The following is a 22270-nucleotide window of genomic DNA, read 5'->3' on the forward strand; positions in this document are numbered from 1 at the left end:
TTCAGTATTCTGCTAGATACCCCGTCATATCCATGAGAGTTCTTGGTCTTTAGTGATTTAATTATTAACTCAATCTCCCTCTTGTCAGTATCATGGAGGAGCACTTCAGGTAACAGTCTCGGAACACTTTTTTCTAAGAGCGCTATATGATTCCCTGTTGGGACTAGGTTTCTATTTAGTTCACCTGCTATATTCAGAAAGTGATTATTAAGTACTGTACATATATGCGACTTATCAGTAACACGGACATCCCCACTACGCACTGATTCTATATTCTCGACCTGTCTCTGCAGACCAGCCACTTCCTTTACGACTGACCACATGGTTTTAATTTTATCCTGAGACTTAGCTATTCTATCTGCATACCACATACTTTTTGCCTTCCTAATAACTTTTTTAAGCACCTTACAATACTGTTTGTAATGGGCTGCTGCATTTAGATTTTGACTGATTCTAACGTTTTGATATAATTGCCACTTTGTTGTTTGTAACACATTTCCAAAAATCCTCTTCCATCACCATCTGTCAACACGTTTTCTTTTGTGTTGTGCTTTAGCAGATGTTTTTCCATGTTCCCTGTAGGTGGTATAAATCTTCAATACAGTGCCTTTTGAAATATCAAACACTTCGGTTGCTTTGGTTATGGAAGCACCCACCATACCAGCATCAACAATTCGTCCACATTCAAATTCACTTAGCTCTGACATAATGCACTCACAACCACACAGAACACTGTTCTGACCACGGCTGACAGTTGCAACATATTGAGAGCATTGCACAGGTGTTATTCTGGACAAATGTAGCAGTCCCACCTGCAGGTGTGACTAGCATCTGCGTTTATGTTGAAGCATGCACTTCTTGCGGTATTCCCATGTTTTTGTGCAACACCTGTAATTAGTCTCTTTAAGTTTGTATTGTGCTAGTTTGAAATCTAAGGAGCATTATGGATATAATTTTGCTTCAGCACATAGTATGACAAAGCAGTACTTGTAAGTTTTATTAATAAATGAAAGGGCAATTCTTAGTGTTAATACATCATACATTTCTTGTATTTATGATGATGTACGAAGAGATTTCGTGAAGACAGTATGCGTGATCAGAAATGATCACACGCTGAGCGGGAAAGGTGCTGAGGGGCAGTCAGCAAGCAGGTCGCTATACAACGACTTGACTGCCACGAACAAAAATACATTAATTGATTAAAGTGAATGCTATTCATTTATTAGCCTAAATGTTTCCAAATGGTTATATGTGTTACATTGTAATCTGGTTTTAACTATGGAACAAATAGGGCAACTGGTACCAGAAGTAAGGTTACAGCTGTTGTATAGAACCCTCAGGTACGCTAATTCGATGCACGTTTGTCAGGGATCAATATTGGATATTCAGTTTAGGAGGTAATTTGGATTTTTGGTGGTCATAATTTTATTTTGTCACTGACTCTGATAGCGTGGGTTAGTGATATAACCAGTTGGAAAACCAACAGTTAATGAAGTTGTTTCTCATTGGTTGCAAATTAGTGAGTAGTGGATTTCATTAAGCTTATACAAGAAGAGAAATGGTGTTTTGTTGTTAGAAACAGAAACAACTTAGTCTAAGTAAAATGGGTAATTACTAAATGCTTCGAGTGAAGCACACTGTGGGGGTTTATTGAAATGTTATAGGTAAGAGCCCAACATGTCTGGCTTTACAATCTGATAATACTTGACACCCTCATGAGGATAGAAATGATGTGTGGTCCGAGATTGTCTGGTGTATGACGTTACTCATGGAGCTTACTATTTGGAATAATTAGGTTTAGCTGAATGATACCAGACTTCTAAATTTGTTCGTAATTATGGAAATTGTAACATATACTATTTCACAATGAGATCATTTCTAAGCAGGGATTGATAATTTTCTTTTCAACCATGGTGAGAATGGGTAAGCAGAGTTAGCCACCACTTAACGTCAAAACGTTCAATGAGTGACTATTGGGATTAATTTGGTGGAAAGAGTCATTGTAGTTAGCATCCAACACCTGAAGAGATCCAGCTTTGTGACATCATTGATTAAGATTAAGACAAAGTGGCTGTGGTGACGTACTGATTTCTTTCCATTTTTTTTTTTAACTGAGTTTGATTAAACTTTTTTGGAGGGAGGCAAAGGAGTTATCAGCTATTTGTTACCTGCATACCATTGAGTGTAATTTTAAAGAATTAATAAATTGTTGGGAAAGCAGATATGTTAACAGTGAATTCTTGTTAAGATCTTCATTTGGTACTTCACATAGTAAATAAAAGAATTAAATAACGGAGAAAGCTGTCGCCTGTGACATCTCCAGGGCAGCAAGTGATATATTTTACCTTTTCTGTGTTTTCTTAGTAATACCTTTTCTTAAATTTGTGTATGATTTTGTATTTGAGAGGTTTAATCTCGCATTTTGGAAGTGTAAAGTTGAGTAGTTTGTAGCTCAATTGTAATTTCTCCTGAACAGCCAGCTATACAGTTCGTTAAGATATCACCGTCTTTGTGACACATCAGGAGGGTAAGGAGTTGCATATCTACATATGTGTCAGCCTTTGCAGTTTACTTCTTCAGTTAGTCTTGCTAGAATGGGTAAGATGTGTGCATGCTGTGTGTGGATGGAGGAGGAGATGGCCGCTGTTCACGAACATTAGAACGTGGGTTTGACTATGATCAGTGTTCACGAACAGTTGAATGTGGGTATGACTATGATCAGTTCAAATACAAGAAATATCCGAGAAAAGAAAACACTTCTGTGCATGACTCAGCATGGTTTCTGAAAGCTTCATTTGTGTGAAACTCTGCTCTCACATGACATACTGCAAACTATGGATGAGGGGCAACAGACAATTTCATATTTCTGAATTCTCTAAAAGTATTTGGCAAGGTACCCCACTGCAGATTTGACGAATGTGCAAGCATACAGAATAGGTTTTGACACATGCAAGTGGCTCTAAAACTTCTTAAGTAATAGAACCCAGTATGCTGTCCTCGATGGCGAGTGTTTGTCAGAGACAACGGTATCATCAGGAATAGCCCAGGGAAGTGTGATAGGACTGGTGTTGTTCTATATATACATAAATGATTTGGTTGACAGGGTGGGCAGCAATCTACAGTTGCTTGTTGGTGATGCGGTGGTGTATGGTAAGGTGTTGATGTTAAGTGACTGTAGGAAGATGCAAGACGACTAAGACAAAATTTACAGTTGGTGGGATAAATGCACATAGCCCTAAATGTGGCAAAATGTAAGTAAAAGTGAATGAGTAGGAAGATCAAACCTGTAATGTTTGGATACAGACTGGTGGTGTCTTGCTTGACACAGTTGTGTCATTTAAATATCTGGGCGTAATGTTACAAAGCGATATGAGATGGAACCAGGATATGAGGATTGTGAAGGGACATGGTCACATTCTGATTATTGGGAGAATTTTAGGAAAGTGTGGTTCATCCATTAAGGAGACCACATAAGATACTAGTGTGACCTTTACTTTAGTACTGCTCAAATGCTTGGGATCCACATCAGGTCAAATTACAAGAAAACACTGAAGTAATCCAGAGGCAGGCTGCTTAACTTGTTTCTGGCAGGATTGAACAACACACAAATGTTATGAGAGATGCTTTAAAAACACAAATGGGAATCACTGAAGGGAAGGCAATGTTCTTTTGGAGGAACACTATATCTGACATTTGAAGCTGACTGCATAACAATCTTACTGCTGCCAATATACATTTAGCCTAGGGTCCATGACAATAAAGTATGAGAAATTAGGACCCATAATGAGGCGTACAGACAGTTATTCTATAAACTGAACATCCACAGACTACAGGGTATAATACGGGACAAAACACAAACATTTTGAAACAAACAATGGGGGCAGAAACTCATCGGGCTAGATACCACCCATCCTGGTGTGTGGAAACTAGCCAGACACTTCACCAGGGAGAAACGTTACATTCCAACTCTACAGGTAACAGACAGCGCAGCCTACTCTGTGTAGGAGAAGGCAGAGCTTGTGGCTGCAACACTTGCTGCGTCTTTCATGCCAAATCTGGCTCCTTCAGATACAGTATTCACTCTTGAAACGGATCAGAAGGTTACACATCTTGGAGCCCAGCCCTCCCATGATGAAATCATACATACTAGTACAAACGAAATTACTTGGGCTATTAAGCATACCAATGCTAGGAAAGCCTCTGAGCCTGATGGCATTCAAAACAGTGTCCTCCAGAAGGCCACGTATAGTGCTGTAGAATATCTTGCACACATAACGAATGCCACCTTAAAACTCCAACACTTCTCTGACTTTTGGAAGGCGGCAAAGGTCCTGATGTTCAGGAAGCCAGGGAGAAACCACTCCCTCTCACAAAATTACCGACCCATCAGTCTGCCGTGCTCGCTCAGCAAGATTGTTGAAAGGTAATACTTAAACACGTCACTAGGCACTGCATTGCCAATGACACCCTAAGACCAGAGCAATTCTGCTTCAAGAATCACCACTCCACAACACAAAAACTCCTCCGCATTGTTGAACATATAACACGCGGCTACAACATGAACAACGCCACAGGATTCATGTTCCTGGACTTTGAAAAAAGCTTTCGATCATCTCTGGTACAACGGCCTTATAAGCAAACTAAGCAATGCTGGTTTCCCTGATGGACTCGTACGTCTCATAAACTCATATCTCATGAACAGATGTTTTAACACCTATGTGCAGGGCAAACAATCGACACAACACAGTATCCACGCTGGAGTACCCCAAGGCTGAGGCCCATCTTGTTCAACCTGTACACAGCCATCCTTGAGCAAGATTGGAAACCGTCTAAGATAAATTCACGTATACAGACAACACGCAGAACTGCCGAGCCTTGGTTGGAAAGATGGCTTATTAAAGTAAACACCGACAAGTGCGAAGCAGTGCTGTTCACAAGCAGACTGAAGGTACTGCGCAAACACCAACACTGTCGACAGGTAACACTTCATGCAGGCTCAATACATTTCTGAGAGAAATGTCAGATATCTCAGTCTCTGGCTGTACCAGAAACTTACATGGGAGGACCACAATGAGCACACTGCCAACAGAGTGCATGCCACGCGAGGCTCAAACAACTCTACCCAATGCTCAACAGGGAACGTACCCTGAACAGGAGGGTTTCGAGGTCCATATACATAAGACTGATTAGACCTCTGATGACATATGCAGCTCCAGTCTGCGGATACACAGTTCCTACAAACCTGTGCTGCCTGCAGATCATACAGAACAAAGTTCTACATATCAGTAGCAACACTCCACGCTACACACGCACAGTGATCTTCACAATGAATACCGCCTTGAAAACCTCAAGGAGGTGATCAAAAAACACGCCACTCGACTATACAGGAACTCTAGACACTTCAACAATCCTTTCATCCTTACTCTGGGAAATTGTGATCAGAACCATAGGTGTAAGCGTTAGCTGCCAAAAAACTCTACTAGCTAGGGCATAACCACCTATGGCAAGCTAACATACATCCACAAACAACATCGGCAAGCCCCTGCATATCAGCAACGTAGACTGGATATGCCAGTTGCTATTAAAGCCAACCAACAGGCTACAGCAGGGAAACCGACAAGCTTACACACTGACGCACAAACAAACTGCAAACATAACCCTACACTGTGAATCTGATGTATGACCTATCGGACACAAAACGATGATGAACCTAACTGCTACAGGTATGCTGACGCCTAACTGTTACAGGTATGCTGACGCCTAACTGTTACAGGTATGCTGACGCTCACTGAGAAGTCAACACCGGCACCCAGCGACAGTCGTCGAGTAAAACCACTGCATGACGACGAGGTATTGGCCTGCATGATACCCACTACTAGCAAAGCCTACCCTTGCACGACCTGTCGCAGGCAACAAGAAAACCGCTATTGCTATTACAACCTAACCCAATTATCGCAGAGTTTTTTTTCCCCCTTGGCACTTTTTTTCCTCTGTCCTTCAAAGTGCTACCCTTCATTCAACTTTCGACTCTATCTATCTCTAGATGAGTATGTATTAATGGTTAATCTTAACCAGACATACACAAACATCACAGTACCAACATTCTGCGAGACCTCACTTTAGCGAAAACTAATCTTTATGCAGAGATGGCAGTAGACCTTTTGTGGGGATGTTAAGAAGCAATGGTCACAAATCTGTATTTATGAACTTTGTGTAAAATGGGTAGAGAATAAAGTTTCAGAAACGAAGAAAATAGGTTGGACACTCATTAAAATTTACAGTTTCCAGCTTTGAGATACAGAAGTATCGCTGAACGATAGTCTTATAAATGACCATTAGTTACGGATACAAGTTTTGCAATACAGAGTTTACTTTATTAACAAGAACTGTCGTGTGTGTAAACACCGACATATAGATATCACCATCATTAACTTTATAGAAAATTTCTCTTGGAGACAGTCAGCAGTCTTGCTGAAATACTTTAAAATGGTATCGTGGTATAAATGGTCTGAAGAATGTCACATTTTGACAAACTGGTTACCATTAGAAATAAATATTTTATTGCAATCAAGACTTTTTAATCCATTTTAAAATACTGACATTATCTTGACAACTTTAGTAATACTGCTGACAGCTGTTAGTAATAGCCTTCATTTAAATGTAACTTTCTAACCGAGAGAAAAGAATAAACTTGAACACGCATTTCGATGTGTAAAGTTTGTGAAGAACTTTAAAGTAAAATTTTTTTGAACTGATCTGTAAGGTCCTTTGATTCCAGACCGATGAAATATTGTTTTGACTTATTAGCATGGGTTTAGAGGAAGATCAAGAACCCCCCCTCCCAAATCCCCCAAGTGTCTTTCGATAAGTATTGACAACCTACACCTGCAAAGTAGCAGTTCAACATTTTATTTAAGTGCAAAATCAATTTTTCCCTACTACTTGCAAACAATGAATTACAACTATTATTTAGATTTATACTTTTAAGGTGAACTCACTTTGGAAAACTACCAAGGATTAAAATCAACATCACATGATTTCCAAACATATTTTATACTTGCAAATCATAATTTCTAAACAATATCACGCTAGAAGTGCGTAAGCCATAATCTGTAATTATGTTAATGTCGCAACATAAAATGATGTCTTACAAGACATGTTATGTGAAAAATGTTACACAGGGCTGTGCGAAGCAGTACCATTAGTATTTAAGAAGAAGTATAGAAGTATTAATGTGCTGCATCAATAGAAATATGAATGATTTACAGGAGGGCAAGAGGAAAATGCACTAGAGAAGATAACAGCTTTCAAAAGATGTGCAGGTTATTAAAACTGTGCAGCAGCAGAAGATGAATGTCTCATACAGACCTGCCCTTTATCCTTTTTACGTGGTTTTTCCTCTGGTAGTAGACAACTAGTACTTAAACTATCAAAATGATCCATATCAATCAATCCCAACTGCAAATAAAAGAAAATAATCATCAATAAAAACATTAATTAATGATGATACTGACAAAGTGTCAACTCGTGTAGTTCATTAGGCAGGAATGAGGTGACAGTTCAAGCCTGTATTTATCCCAATGCAGCAACAAAGCTGATAAAATGTTTGTCACAATTCACTGAGAGATGAGACACTCAACATTAACAAAAGCAAGCCTGAACACGAAAGCCTCAAACAAGCAAAGGCAAAAAACTTCATTTCATCAAGAAAAATGCCAAGACTGATTTCACTGACAGAAGACATATTTACCCCAGTATGTCCGAGTTTCGCAATGGCAGATTTATCTGTTTCTATGGATACACACAATGGGGTAAATAAGAACATCTAGATGAAATTTTACCAGGTTAATGTGTTATACATTTGCGTAAACTTTGACATTTGGAAATAAGTTACATTTTAAAAGAGAATGGTGTGGAACTGTGTTACTGTAGACAACCAAATTAACAACAAAATTTGATAATCATACGAAGGAAGGAAATCACAAAAATGTAAATCTGCTGCTAATATAGCAAATGAAGAGACTGCAAGGATAACAGGTGTAAGATACTGATTGTTGCTGGGAAAGAAATGTGAGGCAAATGGAAAGGTGCATATTAAGACAATATGATGTTTTGAGTTTAATGACACCACTATTTTCACGAGATGTTTATCTCCTTGTTCCAATGTCACACTTCCATTGGTGTATTAAATCCATACAGCTATTTCACCATTTCTTATCATTTCTACTGCATGGCTGCAGCTTACGAGTTTCTTGGTGTAAAAATTTCTCATTGATAAGTGTGATATTTTTCTAAGTAACTTCAGTACACTTTTACACTGAAATTTTACATAAGAATGTCTTTGTTTTGCTTATGAATGTTGCTGTTAATGACAAAATAACTGTGTGACAATTTCAATGTGTCAGTGTATCAGAAATTGAAGCAAGTGACACTACTACTTGTATGTTTCTTTTAACTATGTCTTTCTTCAAGAGAGATTTGCAAATACATTATTAACATTAATATCTAAAATATAGGTCCTTTTGAAATATGCATGCTACAAACACACACACACACACACACACACACACACACACACACACACACACACACACACACACACACACGTGCGTGCGCAAACATTTTAAATTCAGTCAATAATTGTATGATGTACTGAAAGTCAAATGTTATGTTGCCTCTGAATCCATTAGACAGTCAACCTGCAACTGGGTCTGGGCAACTGTCTCAGACAATTAGTAACTTAGATGATTGTTTGGCAAACATGATTATATAAAACTCCTAAAACAGGATAAAATAACATCATTGCATTAAGATGCATTCCAGTAGCAAATTCAACTATTCTTAGCTGCTGGAACCAAAATCCCAATTTCATTGACAAATCACATTTCCACCGGCCACGGTGACCGAGCGGTTCTAGGTGCTTCAGTCTGGAACCGTGCGACTGCTACGGTCGCAGGTTCGAATCCTGCCCCACGCATGGATGTGTGTTATGTCCTTAAGTTAGTTAGGTTTAAGTAGTTCTAAGTTCTATGGGACTGATGACCTCGGATGTTACGTCCCATAGTGCTCAGAGCCATTTGAACCAAATCAGATTTTTTTTAGCAGGTGCTCAGGTCTCATAACTCACGCTCTAGGTGTCCGCAAGATAGCCAGTTCTTAGTGCTTTCATGCACTCACTTCATTTGGTGGTGGTCATTCCTACACAGAATGTTGAGCAGCGAACATTTATAAAAATGTATGTTAGTAAATAAGATGAATAGATTTAGTTTTTGATCTGCCTTTTATGTCGTAAGATTACTCACAGTGGTGCTGGAAGTAGTACTAGTAAATGGGGAAGCACAGGACTACAAGGTTTGAGGCAGGAACAACTGCAGTTGTAGGTAGCTTGGGGTAGCGATAATGATCTGGTAATGTCATATGGTTTAAAAAGGCTGTTACGGAGGCTCAGAGGTCAATTGAAGTCTACAGTGGGTAGTGTGGTGAAGATCAGACATAACAGATCTCATTTCGGGGTTGACCTGAGAAATATCCCACCCTCACCAGAGTAAGGTGTTGAGGCATTCTAAGAGTGCGTGTTCAGATGAAATTTGTTGTTATGCTGATTCTGTAGAAATTAACAATAATTATAAACTGTGGCATAATAGAGAGAAACAGTTTAATTGTGTAGTCATGTGTTTCTCAAGAAGAAAAAAAGATTTGGGCAAACATAAACTGAAACACATATATACCAAATGAAAGATGCAAAAATTTTTACTAGAAATAATACTTTCTGATATTTGTGGACCAATGAGTATAGCTTTGCGGACAGGAGCAGGTTATCTTCTCCCTTTTACAGCTTATATGTCAAGAAAATCATTTGGTTACTTGCTAAAAATAACAAAATAAGTCAGTGACACTTGCTTTCAATTTAAACCACGAGTAGAAAATTAAATTAGTCAACAAATTAAAATATTTCAAACAGATAATAGAAAAGTATTGTCAACCACCTTACAAAGGTATTCTGTAAGACAAATGGAATTAGACATGAGTTGACAATTCCTTTGACATAAAAAGAAAATGAGGTAGCAAAACATCTGAACTGAGCAACCAATGAAAAACTAAGGTCAAATGGACAAATCCGAGACTGGACAAACAATTTTAGGTTCCCTCCAAACAATACTGTGATTATCTGTGGAATCTATTCAAAATGTTGCTCCTGAAGAATTATGGAGGGACCACAGAATCAAAGCAATCTACAAATCTTCAAATGTCAATGAGGTCACGAAGTGCAACACGCTTAAAATTGACAAAGATCCTGATTTTTCCCCATTGTATTTTGTATACAATACAATTCACAATTATGGTAGAGAGAGTGGCTCAGCTGGTAGCAGTACCTAACATTGCTGAATCACAAGAATGATCAACATTAGCTGCTGCTGCTGCAGCAGCAGCAGTAGTAGTTCACCTTGAATTGGAGTGAAAGGCTAAATGACACTTCTGTCAGCACACTGATACATTGCAGCCAGAAACTTGAAGAGGACCGCATCAAAGAAAACCGAGCGCTAAATATTTTAATGATTATTTTGCTCGTTTTGCTTGAGTTCCTGAGATAAATTTGTAGGGAGGAAAAAAAAAAAAGATTGTGAAAAATAGAAAGAAGTCTTGCTTCACCTAAATGGAAAAGATACCCTTAACATTGCCTGACAATCTTATTTTTATTCGTACTTCAATAATTTGAATAGTAAATATAGTATCCATTAATTACAGCTGCTGCAAATATAACACACAAGTGTTGAAATTGGCACAATAAAAAGATAAATGGCAAATTTTCGACTGATTAAAACTTGCTTAGCTCTAGGAGTCAAGAATAATACCTATGTTACGCTCTACACACAAGTATTAGTGCAGTTTAGCTGTAACAGGCAAGGAACATTGCCAAAATTTCCAGTCTTATTACACAAAAAGAAAACAACAGAAATAGCTGTTAATAGAATCATACAGAGTTTTTAGATAGTATGTTATACAGTATCTCAACTGACAAGCCAGTTGTGACTAATTTTATATTCATTCCTCATGAAAGAAATAAGAGTGCATGTATCAGTTAAACAAGCACTCAGTAAACTCATTTTATTAAAGACCCACCTAATTATTTACTTAAGCACTATCTGAACTGCATCTACTTAACCCCTATATGAATTGCATCTGTCACTGTAAAAAATGATATGAAATATTGTTGCCATTAGATTATAAAAAAGACATTTCCCAATTTTATCCACGACACAAATCTTCATACCTTTATATCATCATCCTTTACCACAGAAGGGTCATGAAACTGGGTTTCTGCTGGGTAAGATGATTTTAGATGTGGTGGACACAATGAGTTCCGATATTGCAGTTCAGAGATGCGATTGTTACTATCCTCTACTCTGAAGTTACAACGTCCAGCTTTCACATCAGAAAGATATGTGTTATTGAATACTTCTCCCTCTTCATCTTCCTCATGGAATACTCTACCTGGAAATAAGAATAAATATTAAATATCATACAAACTTTTGACATAACAGCTAATAATAAATTCACTTCCTACAAAAGTTAATCATGCCATGAGCACACTTTTACTATAATTAAATATTTTGTTCTTAATACGCCTAAAACCAGGCATAAGTTCCCTGGAATTTCTGCTTAGAGCTGTTTAGGAGTGATGTAAAAAGTAAACTTGTCATTGACCTGAAGTGCGGCCTGAACAACACAGTACTTTACTAGCGGAAAAAAAATAAAAAATAAATAAATAAATAAATAAATAAATAAAATTGAGGTTGTTTGCCATTGCCTTTCTCTGACTTCTTAACTGACTTTTGACCTACCGTTTAATGTGAACTCTCCAAAGGTGCAACTCTGGATTTTCGCATTAACAAACATGGTCAAAGGTGAAAGAAATGACAAGTGAACAAACCTCTGGCCGAGCAGGGATCAAACCACAAGACATTCGGATTTTTAGTCTGAAACTGTATATAAGAGTGAGAGTTGGGGAGCTCGAGGTTCATTGTTGGTATGTTATTCGTGACTGGCCACCCGTGTTGAAATAAAATGTTGTATAACGTATACTGATGTATCTTTAACTTACTTCACTTAGCTCACACTGTGGATACACATCCAAATCCTTTTCTTGTGAAGAATTCTAGGCCATCAATTGAGAAGAAGTTATATACCTGAATTATACCACTCCTCTGAACTGTTTATATTGTCGCACAAGAAGCTGAGTAGCACAGTCACCACGGTGTCGTGGTTGTGATACTAAACTGTTGCATGGAGGGTCATCAGTTCAAAACTCACCTGACTTGTAAAATTTTAATTTCTATATTCAGTTCAAGTACATTCTAGAAGTATCCACAAATGTCCAGAATCATTGTACAGGAATGTTCTGTAACTGTATATATACCGTATGTGTTCTGGCTGGAGGCAATTCGCTCCGCACTCTTGTATGTGCAAGTGCTGAATAAACCTTCGTTAAATGAAGTGAGTGTTGGTCATTCATTTAATTACACCTTCTTCTACATGACTTTATTCTGGTGGAGACGCCGGGTACTGGAACTTGTGATAGGGCACATTATCGTCAAGCGCTGTGGCTCCCATCAGGCCACGGCAGAGCCGTCATTTACATGGCAAGAAATCTGAGTTCGAGCCATATTCAACTGATCAAAATCTATGGGAGACAGAAGAAGAAGAGATTACGATGACAGCAACTGTGTGCTACCACATTAGACATCCTTGTAGGTTCTATGGTGACAATGGCCAAGATCCAAACAAGTGACTGAAGGTATATGAGCATATAGCCAAATTTAACAAATGGGATGACACTGCCAAGTAATGGTATGAGAACAACGAGGAGAAGTTCACAAGCTGGGAAGTATTCCAGGTGGAACTGCGCAAGTATTTCGGCGACACAATGACAGAAGTGCAAGGCCAAAGACAAATTAAAGAGCAAGGCACAGCATCCAGGAGAAACTACAGCATCCTACTTTCAAGGCGTCTTGGAGCTGTGTAAAATAGTGGATCCTAGAATGAAGGAGGAAGATAAGGTTGCACATCTTGTGAAAGGTGTTGCTGAGGACATGTACCAAGCCCTACTCCTGAAGGAGGTTTCGACCGCAGACGACTTCATAAAATGGTGTCAGTATATTGAGACAATGCATCAAAAAAGAATTACACGCAAGAAGTTTGAACGGCTTCCAAAAGTCGTATCGATATCTGCGATAAAGGAAGAAACTAATTTCACAAGTATTCTTCATCAGACAATGAGAAAGGAAGTTCAGAAGGCACTTGGATTGCAGAGCGAGCAGAACACCGAGAAGCTTCAAGAGGTCATAAGGGAGGAAGTGGAACAGACATCGAACCCAATCTCTCGTCCTTCATTTTCCTTTAAAACAGTGAAAAAGTTCAGACCCAGGTGAAGTTACATTCCTACAATGCCACATGAGGAACCTGTTTCGGCACCAAGGAAGACTGACGTCAGGAGGACCCACGATAACCAACCAGTATGCTTCCATGCGGACGACCAGGACATGGTTCACTATTGTCGAGAAAGATGGCGGATGCTTGATGACTCTCGCGCCAGAAGACAGCACACCGATTTTAGCCAACGCCAACTCTGGGATGACCAAGATGAACAAGAAGATGTGGGTGCAGGACGATGTAGATCACCATCACCACAAGCTAGCCGCTGGAGAGGACACTCCCCAACACGCCGATCAAGGTCTCCATCACCGTTTAGAAGCTCCAGCCGATCACCTAGCCGCCACAACCTGGAAAACTAAAGGGTGCGACCTTCCTTGGAGGTGAGCCCGCCAAAGACAAAAATCGTCTGCCGCCAATCACTACAAAAATGATAGGAAACTATGTTGATATCCTCATGGATGGCTGGCCAGTCCAAGCTCTTGTGGACTCTGGATCATCATATTCAATAATTTCGGAGAAGTACCGTTCCCAGCTGCACAAAACCATATTCGTCAACAGCAAAACATCTCTGCTGAAGGTGGCTAATGGGAAATATGTAAAACCTACAGGAAGATGTGTCATTCATGTGGGCATAATTGGCCATACACAGCCCTTAGAATTCATCGCCTTACAAGAGTGTAGTCATGACGTCATTCTTGGATGGGACTTTCTCAAAGCTTCTCAGGCAATTACAGATTGTGGTCACTCTAAGACTATGCTAGACGAGATTAGGTACTGTGGACAAGAAGATGCGCATCCGAGTGTGGGGAGACTGTGTGATGAATGAAGTGATCATGCCTGCAGTCAGCACTAGAAAGGTAACTGTCATGTGTCATGCCATGCATCAACCCATGGATCTTGTAGTGGAATGAAAGAGAAGCATACCAATGAAGAATAACTTGGTCATCCCAGCCTCTGTTGTCTCGTTTAAGAGTGGATTCGAATTGTGGACAGTTAGCTGTAACCGAGAACCGCAGATCTTTCTAAGACGCATGTGCGTAGCAAACGTTGAGTCGTTAATTGCAGAACAGCTGAGCGTCATAGAAACCTCCCACGCCGAGTCTGTGGGCGAAATTAGTGCTACCACTATGAGACAAGATCTTCTAGCTCGACTATCACCAGATCTCACTAAGGAACAACAGAAGAAGCTACTTGCCATTCTTCAAGTTCTCTGAATGCTTCAATCCACAGGTGAAGAACGAACTACACAAACTGACTGTGAACCACTGGATTAGCACAGGAGACCATCAGCCAATAAGCCAGAGAGCATACCGTGTGTCAGCAACGGAACGTCAAATAATTCGCGACGAGCTAGAGAAAATGATGAAGAATGACATCATTCAGCCTTCACAGAGCCCATGGTCGTCACCAGTGGTTCTCGTGAGGAAGAAGGATGACAGTTGGCGCTTTTGTATTGATTACAGGAAGCTTAGTAAGTTAACTAAAAAGGACGTTTACCCTCTTCCATGAATTGACAAAACACTAGATTGTCACAAGGCGGCTAGGTTTTTCTCAACCATGGACATGTACTCGGTATACTGGGAAATCGAAGTAGATGAGCCTGGTCATGAGAAAACTGCATTCATCACCCCTGAGGGCCTGTATGAGTTTACGGTAATACCGTTTGGATTGTGTAATGCACCAGCAACTTTTGAATGGATGATGGATAATCTTCTAAGTCACCTGAAGTGGATGATGTGTCTGTTATTTAGATGACATTATAGTGTTCTCAGAGACATTTGATGAACACACAAAAAGACAGAGGGCCGTTCTTAAGTGTCTCCAACAAGGCGGACATTCAAGAAAATGTCTCTTTCAAGCAAAAGAAATCAAAATACTTGGACACCTTGTGTCAAATGAAGGTGTGTGACCAGACTCAGAAAAGGTGTGATCTGAATCAGAATTTCCTATTCCTGAAAGTATTCGAGATTTGAGAAGTTTCCTCGGATTATGCTCTTATTACTGTCGTTTTAACAAAGGCTTTTGTATCAAAGCCAGGCCACTCCAACAGTTGTTAAAAGCCGATGCTAAATTTATCTGGGGTGGTGCTCAACAAGATTCTTTCGAAGTGCTGCGAAAAGCTCTGACGACTGACCCTGTACCTGGTCCGTATGATGAGAGAGCACCTACAGAACTACACACAGATGCCAGTGCATATGGGATCGGTGCTGTTCTGGTGCGAATCTCGGATGGAAAAGAGAAGGTTACATCCTATGCTTCTAGGACACTTACAAAAGCCAAGAGAAACTACTCAGCTACAGAAAGAGAATGTCTTGCTGTGATCTGGGCCAAGTGCAAATTTCGACAGTATCTCTATGGCAGGCCATTTTCAGTCATTACAAACCATCATTCACTTTGTTGGTTGACAGGTCTTAAGGATCCAACAGGACGACTTGCCAGGTGGGCACTATGTCTTCAAGAGTATGACATTACCTTAGTGTACAATAGTGGAAGAAAACACCAAGATGCCAACTGCCTCTCAAGAAACCCTGTGCAAGGCAATCAAGACTTTGATGAAGATAGTGACTGTCTCGCTGCACTCCAGGATCTCTCTGCTGAGCAGGAGGAGGACGCCAAGATATCTAAAATTATGCTTACCTTAAATCAGTCAGAAGATGTGAAAGGACAGTTTAAGGTAGTTAATGGATTACTTTGCAAGAAAAACTTTGATCTGTTTGAAAACAGATGGCTACAGCGATTCCTAAATACAGGCGCTTAGATGTTCTACAGAAATTCCATGACACACCTGAGGCCAGACATTTAGGATTTATTAAGATATACGATAGGATCTGCAAGAGTTTTTCTGGCCAGGTTTATTTAGGAGTGTCCGTCACTATGTGTCACACTGTCGAGAGTGCCAGAGGAGAAAGGGAGTTCCTCAGAAACCACCTGGCTGACTCAACCAATTCCACCAGCCGAAACGCCTTTCCAGCGTGTTGGGATTGACCTCCTCGGACGATTTCCAACATCTGCTAGTGGCAATAGATGGATTATTGTTTGAACTGATTATGTGACACACTCTGCCATTACAAAAGCCGTGAAAACAGCCGGAAGCATTCCAGGTAGCCAAGTTCATCATCGAAGACATTGTATTAAAACACGGTGCCCCAAGGTCGTTAATTACAGATCAAGGGAAAGTTTTTCAATCGAATCTTGTGACAGAGATAAACAATCAGTGCAACATTAATAATCACATGACGACTGCCTACCATTCGCAAACTAATGGGCTTACTGAAAGCCTTAATAAGACCTTGGCCGACATGCTATCTATGTTCCTCAATGTTGTGCAGAGCAACTGGGATGTGGTGCTACATTTCGTAATGTTTGCCTACAACACCGCCAAAGAAGACACCACAGGATTTATGCCATTTTTCCTGGTGCATGGGCGTGAGGCGACTACAATAATGGACACTGTGTTTCTGTTACATTCTGGTGACGTGGACGACGGCTCCATCAGCCAGGTGTTAACCAGAGCTGAGGAAGGTTGGCAGTTAGCTTGACTTCGTACGGTGAAGAAAATGATTGCCAAAGTTACGGCATGAGCCACCGTGCTGTTGTCTACCAGCCTGGTGACCTTAGTCTGGATGTTCATTCCTGTTCCGAAGGTTTGTCTCTCTGAGAAGCTCCTCAGGCGCTACTTTGGGCCTTACAAGGCTGTAAGACAGTTGTCTGATGTTACATATGAAGTTGAAGATTTCTACCCCGAGCCAAGGCGACGAAAGGTCCGAGATATGGTCCACGCCCTTCAAATGAAGCCCTATAAGGATCCTGCAACCCAGGGTAAATTCGAAGCTCCAGCGACAGGCAACAAGTGGAAAGTTGACAAAGAGCATAGCGGCAAAGGAAGTTCTAAGAAGATCACCGCCAGGGCGAACATCAGTCATTGGGAGTCGGAGTATGCAGGACCGATGACTCATTCGCGGACTAGGACACTGAGACGCTGATCTCTTAAGGAGGGAACAATGTCGCAGAAGAAGCAGAGTAGCACAGTCACCACGGTGTGGTGGTTATGATACTAAACTGTTGCATGGAGGGTATCAGTTCAAAACTCATCTGAACTGTTGAATTTTGATTTCTATATTCGGTTCAAGTACATTCTAGAAGTATCCACAAATGTCAAGAATCATTGTACTGGAATGTTCTGTAACTGTATATATACCGTATGTGTTCTGGCCACAGGCAGTTCACTCCACACTCTTGTATGTGCAAGTGCTGAATAAACCTTCATTAAGTGAAGTGAGTGTTCATCATCCACCTGATTACACCTCCTTCTATGTGACAATATTTTGTCAAATCTAATCGCAACCAGATTAAATCATTTCACTGTTAAGAAATAAAATAATTTAGTTGAAGAGGTTACATTTCATGCTTGGCACTTTACCACAGAGCCACCCAATTCTCTGCATCACTAATTTATCACAGAATTTATTCTGTGGAACTTTCTTTATTTCATTTTTCTTGCAATTTGTATTTGACTGTGACTCGGTCTAGCTATTACTTCGTCCAGTTGTAAAAGCAGAAGGAAATGGATGAATAACATTTACTCCGTAGTTCCATTTCCTAATATTCTTGTTTCACCACATTTTTCCAAATTAGCATTATTTGCTTCAATAATCACTCCAATGCTTAAAATCTTATTTTCACCTCCAAATGTTTATCTGCACTGAGTATGAGGCATTGCTATAAAATGATGGGACTGATGCTGTCACATAAGTATGCACGCACCAAAGATAAACCACCAATACTTATGAAGCTTGAAGCCTTCTCAGTCAAATGCAGCACACTGACAAACCAGTGTGGCCGCGGACTTCGTTCAATATCTGTTATTTTGTTTTGTAGGAAAAATGATAAGTATAATAACAGATAAACAAATTGTTGTGAAGTTTCATATGAATCTTTGAAAACCTGCTGCTGAAACTTTTGTTTTATTAAAAGAAATGTATAGCAAAGACTGTTTATCACATACGCGAGGTTTTTAGTTATTCACATTTTTCCAATATGGCCAAGACGACTAGACTCGTGCGCAGGGTACTATGCATCACCAAAAACAGATGAAAATATCGAAGAATAGGTAATCTTACCATCAGCTGAAGATTCAACCGATTGCTGAAACTTTAGGAACTGACAAAGAATGCGTAAGGCAAATTTTACATAGCCAGTTTAATATGAGAAAAGTATGTGAGAAACTGGTGTTGAAAATTCTCATGATTGAACAAAAATGTTTATACTGACACTTTGAATACCACTGAAATTTATACTTATTTCTTGGAAAATGTGATACTGCGCCAAATCTTGGTTTTTCATTTATGATCCAGAAAGTAAGTGCCAATCCATGCTTTGGAAAGGTCCAACTTCACTGAGAGTGAGAAAAAGCTCGAATGAGCAAATCTAGACTCAAAGCGATGATTGGGCCAGATACTTAAGTGCTCTATCTTTTCTTTTGAAACCGTTCCAGCAATGGCTTTACTGAGTTCTGTGTATGCAGATATTTTCATGGCCTTTCACTTTGGCAAACCTTTAGACAAGTCAGAATTGCCAATAAATTGAATTATTCTGCCTTTATTTTTCCGTATACTACATATTGCAGTTTCACCCACACTGTGATCAATGCCAGATTTTGCATACCAATACTGCCTTCTTTGAGTTTGTGTAGTACTTCCAGTTTCTGCTGTATCATTAACACAACAAATTTTTGCTTTTCAAATAGTCTCCAGAACTAACAGAAACCAATGACTATCTTCCTGCACTAGCAGTGTTCTAGCAGCACTCTTGTTTTAATGCAAGCTCACTGCTCACCACCCATGACCGTTCCTTGGTTAAAATTTTCAGCTGCAGGTGGGGAAGAGCAAGAGCAAGGAGTCATGTCTTCTCCAGGTCTTTAAATAATGTTACTATCTTTAACATACATCCCAACGAACTACTTCTCTTTTACACTATTTACATGAGAACTGAAGCAGTTGGTGTGAAAATACACAATACATTCATATTCCCAGCGTACAAAAACAGTAGGTTGTAGGAACATATGTGTTAAAAGGTTCAGCACAGAAATTTTTATGATTTTTAATGCTCGACATGCTAAAGCACAGTGTTTTTGCAGTATACCACTTGTTAATGGCCTTGAGGCCAAAACTGCAATAGTGAAAATAAATGGATTTCAACAGTCAAAGGCGATTATGATGTCTTTTTAAAAGTTATACATGAAAATTGCCACCTATGAGACATTAAATATACGAATTAAGTTCATAAATATTTCAGATCAGTCATATTAAAAAACATATGGTGGCATTTGCACACTTAATTTACATACCCATTCCTGCAGGGACTGCTTTGTGCACACTCCTTCTTGTAACATAAGTAATCCTTTCATCAACAACACTAGCGATACTTTGTCGTTTATCCATATCCTGTGGTAAGGCAAATACAGGGTCTTCTGATGCACTGGAAATGAAGTTGCTTAAATCACTGATAAAGAATATGACCAAAAATGTATATAGTGAAACTGAATAATGTACCAAATCATAACCTAAGTTTTTTCTAGTTACAGGATATGTATTTTATCTTGTAAACTATTTTCTAAATAAAATAAAATAAGCATTGAGGAGGCCAGGTATAATTTTTCCCTGAGTACGCAAAGACTGGTATAAGGATATTGTTTGTTTATCCACACAGTATATGTATCTTCAGGATTTATTTAAGAAAGTCTGCAACTTGAAGGAAGAATATTTCACCTGAAAATCTGGGAGTACAATAGTGTAGTAGTACTTCTGCTACAGGAAGAGAAAATGATAGTTCACACAAAATTTTATGGAGCAAGCATTCCAATGTTTCTTTAAATGATTGTGTAGATTACCAATAGAAGATAAAGCAGCAGCTATTACGATTTTGGGAAATTCAGGACAGACAGATAAGGAAATTCTGTATTACCTGAACTATACAAATAATCTCTAAGTTTTCATACTCTTAAACTGAGAAAGAGGATGAGGAGGAGGAGGAATATGCGTTAATACAAAATATCTGACTCATCTTCTAGAGGAAACAAACCTCAACGGCTAATGGAAGAACATACACTAGAGCAAAATTGAAAGTAGATCTGAAAATCAAACAAGATATATTCAACATGCCGAAAAGAAAAACAGACTACATTAAAACTGAAATCATGTACACAATGCATGAGTTCCGTACTCACGACAGATGAGGAAAATGACTAGATGGACAGGAAAAGGCAAGTTAGTTAGATACATAGATATCTGTATGTTCCACACACATATTTGTAACAGCTTGGTAGGACATGGAAAATGTCAAAGAAGGTAAGGCAAGTTAGTGTTAAGTGTTCTGTTAATGCCGAGGTCTTTAGAGGAAGAGCACCTATATCTGTACTCTGCAATCGACCTTACAGTATATGTCAGAGTGTACTTCATGTACTTCCCTGCGTTCCATTCCAGTTCTTAATAATACACAGGAATACAGTCGTTTGTAAGCCTTCATGTGAGCTCAAATCTCACTAATTTTACTTTCATGGTCTTTTCTAGAGATATACGTAGGAGGAATCAATATAAGATCAGGCAGGTAAAGTAACTGACCATGTTCTTTCAAATCAGCGATACTGGTATTGGCACTAAGTGATTTAAGGTAACCACAAAAACCCAAAATTTGGAAGTAAGAAAATGAAACATCCACAACTGTTCTTATGACTTCATTTATTGTATGGCTACCAGTTTCGGTGCTTCAGTGCACCATCTTCAGGCCTTAGCTGATGCTGAAGAGGTTGACACCATCCATGTTCATGATGCATCAATGACAAACCTCTACAACTGGTTTACACAGATTACCCATAGCCACGAAGTCTCTCTACTCAACAACTTGGTAGTTCTATCACTGACATACAAAGTAAATGTTGAGAAGGCCTATAAAGCACAAATTTTCAGTTCAAGTTCAAAAGCTAAGGTTTCACACACAATATTCATCTTCAAAACGTTTTGCTGTTTTTTACAAGGGTGTTGTTAGGCAGATGATGCTGTGGTGTATCGAGAGGTTGTAACAATGGAAAATTGTACTGAAATGCAGGAGGATCTGCAGCAAATTGACGCATGGTGCAGGGAATGGCAATTGAGTCTCAATGTAGACAAGTGTAATGTGCTGCAAATACATAGAAAGAAAGATCCCTTATCATTTAGCTACAAAATAGCAGGTCAGCAACTGGAAGCAGTTAATTCCATAAATTATCTGGGAGTATGCATTAGGAGTGATTTAAAATGGAATGATCATATAAAGTTGATCGTCGGTAAAGCAGATGCCAGACTGAGATTCATTGGAAGAATCCTAAGGAAATGCAATCCGAAAACAAAGGAAGTAGGTTACAGTACGCTTGTTCGCCCACTGCTTGAATACTGCTCAGCAGTGTGGGATTCGTACCAGATAGGGTTGATAGAAGAGATAGAAGATCCAACGGAGAGCAGCGCGCTTCGTTACAGGATCATATAGTAATTGCGAAAGCGTTACGGAGATGATAGATAAACTCCAGTGGAAGACTCTGCAGAAGAGACGCTCAGTAGCTCGGTACGGGCTTTTGTCAAAGTTTCGAGAACATACCTTCACCGAAGAGTCAAGCAGTATATTGCTCCCTCCTACGTATATCTCGCGAAGAGACCATGAGGATAAAATCAGAGAGATTAGCGCCCACACAGAATCATACCGACAATCCTCCTTTCCACAAACAATACGAGACTGGAATAGAAGGGAGAACCGATAGAGGTACTCAGGGTACCCTCCGCCACACACCGTCAGGTGGCTTGCAGAT

At 39.5% G+C, this 22270-nt stretch overlaps 1 protein-coding gene across 2 annotated transcripts in view; it reads right to left on the bottom strand.

The window, feature by feature from the left end:
- The window catches only part of LOC126483770 (rootletin-like), a 250250-nt gene that overhangs the window by 50868 nt on the left and 177112 nt on the right, over positions 1–22270 (bottom strand). The window contains exons 14-16 of one of the 2 annotated variants that reach the window (XM_050106919.1): positions 19781–19911; positions 11273–11493; positions 7369–7458 (exon numbers count right to left, since the gene is read on the bottom strand). In XM_050106919.1, coding sequence (XP_049962876.1) covers positions 7369–7458; positions 11273–11493; positions 19781–19911 — 442 coding nt within the window. The remainder of the gene's footprint in view (positions 1–7368; positions 7459–11272; positions 11494–19780; positions 19912–22270) is intronic. The other variant, XM_050106920.1, reaches the window with a different exon arrangement.

This window comes from Schistocerca serialis, chromosome 6, assembly GCF_023864345.2.
Source record: "Schistocerca serialis cubense isolate TAMUIC-IGC-003099 chromosome 6, iqSchSeri2.2, whole genome shotgun sequence".
Lineage (NCBI taxonomy): Eukaryota > Metazoa > Arthropoda > Insecta > Orthoptera > Acrididae > Schistocerca > Schistocerca serialis.